Source organism: Ziziphus jujuba, chromosome 11, assembly GCF_031755915.1.
Source record: "Ziziphus jujuba cultivar Dongzao chromosome 11, ASM3175591v1".
Taxonomy (NCBI): Eukaryota; Viridiplantae; Streptophyta; class Magnoliopsida; order Rosales; family Rhamnaceae; genus Ziziphus; species Ziziphus jujuba.
Genome location: NC_083389.1, coordinates 17,680,041 through 17,682,317, shown reverse-complemented (window position 1 = coordinate 17,682,317; position 2,277 = coordinate 17,680,041). Strand labels below are relative to the sequence as shown.

Sequence of the window (2,277 nt, the reverse complement as noted above, 5' to 3'; positions counted from 1 at the left end):
TTAAAAAATAATAATAGTATAAAATATAACACGATCAATTCTACAAAGAAAGAATGTACCACAACCCACTGAATGGCATACACCAATATAAAAAGACAAAAACATATGGAACACTGTAAACCAACTCTATGAAGCAGAATTCAGTATCAGAATAAGGATTAGAGGATTCTATCGAGAAAATGTAGAGTTACAATTCCTTAATTATCAAAAAGTTCTTCAAACAAGTAAAAAGAAGAAAAATTAAACGAAGGAAACGGGTGGGCGACAGTTGAAGCAGCAGAACTCACCGCGTTCAATTCATTCCGCTACAGGACCCCACATAACTGTTGTTGCATTTGCTTAAGCAAAATCCATATATAAAAAGGAGAGCAAAAACCTCTCTTCTCTATGCAATTTCAAAGCTCAAATTCTTCATCCCTAAGAGCCATCTCAGCGGCCTCTTCTTCCTCCTCATCAAGAACAAAGTACTCATTCCTCTCCACAGGCCTAAACATATAGAACATCACCATGTAAAACAAAAGGCTTGCAGTTTCCTCGGCGGAATTGCTAACCCATTGATACTTATACGCCGCAATGGTCTTGAGCGCGAAAACCACGATCCTTGTGAAATACAAATACCCAATAACAACAATGTAAAACTGCCTGAAAAGGGTCAACTTTGCCAAATTCCTAGCTGCTTTCCCGTCCGTCTTCGAAGTCTCCCTCAAAGAACGAATAGACCAAACAATTGGGAAAATGATTGCACAGCAGCAAATAATATCCACCAGCAAGAAAACCTGATTCCAAGTAACCCAATCCTTAATGAAAGGCCCAGTCTCTCCGATCACAATGGAGGCCACATTAGCCAGAACCTGAAGCGGGATCACAATCATCAAAACCTTCTTCTCCTTCTCTTGCAAGAAAGGCTTCAAAAACGACCACCCAGTACCGATCAAAACGATGACAGTGAAGAGCAAAACGACACGGATGAACTGAAAGATGTAGAACAAAACGTCCCAACCGTGCGGTGTTCCCGTAACCTTGACGTAATGCTTGTCCTCGGCGGCACATATGAGATTCAAAGCCTTCATCAAAAGCAAACCACCCATGAGCAAATGGATTCGATGTACGGACCTTTTGTTGGTGTAACAGATGTAGATCCAAAACCCTAGGAAAGCGAAGTAAGCGAGGGAGAAGAGGAAGAAGAGGGTAGGGAGCTGAGTGAGGCCGGCAGAGAGGTAATCCCTGGAACCATCGCTGTCGTAATTGTAGATCTCGGTCCGAACCACCATGGAAACGGAGGTGTCAGGTACGCAATTGGCGAAGAAGAGACTGTACTCGTTTGGAGCAGAGACAGGGTAGGAATGGTTGAAGGAAGACTGAGGGGGAGGAGAGAGCTCGCCGAAATTGAAAAGGTTGAGGATGTAGCGGGAATGGAGGACGCAGAACTGCTGGTTCTGTTGCATCTCCATGAGTACCTGAAGGAGAGCTTCTTCAGAGAGGAGGAAGAAGCCCAGCCGCGACGACTCGATGGGTGCGTTGGTGTCGCGCGTGGAGACCACCGAGACCTGCTTCACCGAGATTGTGACATGGCCGGTGTGTGTGAAACCGAACTTCTCGAAGAGGATCATGGACCTGGCGTCGGAATTTATGGTTAGGGTTTTGATCTCAGCGGTGGTGAGGTTGAGAATGGAGGAGAACAAGACGACGAAGAGGAGGAGGAAGGGTAGGGGCTTTTTCGTCATTTTGGAGAATCGTCGGTGGTAAGAGTGTTTGGGTGGTGGGAAAATTTTGGGAAGAGAATTTCAGCGGAAGGAAGAAAAAAAAAAAAATTGGGAATTTGTGGGTGAAAGAAAGGAGATTGTGGGTGAAGAAGAGGCTGAAGGAATTAAGACTTTTTCGGAGAAAATGTAAAAAAAAAATCTGTGAAAACTTTGCGTAGAAAACAATGTTTATTTTGGTTTGACCAAAATGCCCTCGTGATCTGGTTGGTCGGTTGGTCAGATCTCGCCGGAGTTTTGATGGTTTCGTGGGAATCTCGCTTTCAGATTAGTACGGTAAAACCTACACAAGAAGGAAACGCGGGAGTGGGACCCACTTTTAATCTTTTTGGGCTTCGGTTGGAGTGGACTTAAACTGGCAGGGTCTTCTTCCATATGAAGCCCAGATGAGCAAGTATTGGTTTGTGAAAACTTGGGTCATTGCCCAGTATTAAGAGGTTTGTTATTGGCCCAATATCTCGAATTCAACCTTGTTAAGAAAAACACAGACCGATAAACTGAAATAATTGTAAATTTT

General features: G+C 44.0%; 1 protein-coding gene across 1 annotated transcript; it reads right to left on the bottom strand.

Annotated features, from left to right (window-relative positions):
• LOC107435608 (protein CANDIDATE G-PROTEIN COUPLED RECEPTOR 7) lies at positions 1–1,905 on the bottom strand. The gene has a single exon (XM_016047242.4). It carries the CDS (start codon positions 1,722–1,724, stop codon positions 396–398), a length of 1,329 nt encoding a protein of 442 aa, XP_015902728.3. The 5' UTR covers positions 1,725–1,905; the 3' UTR covers positions 1–395.
• Between the last annotated feature and the right edge of the window lie 372 nt (positions 1,906–2,277).

Coding starts and splice junctions, on each gene's coding strand:
- LOC107435608 (XM_016047242.4), bottom strand. CDS start 1,724: ATGACGAAAAAGCCCCTACCCTTCCTCCTCCTCTTCGTCGTCTTGTTC.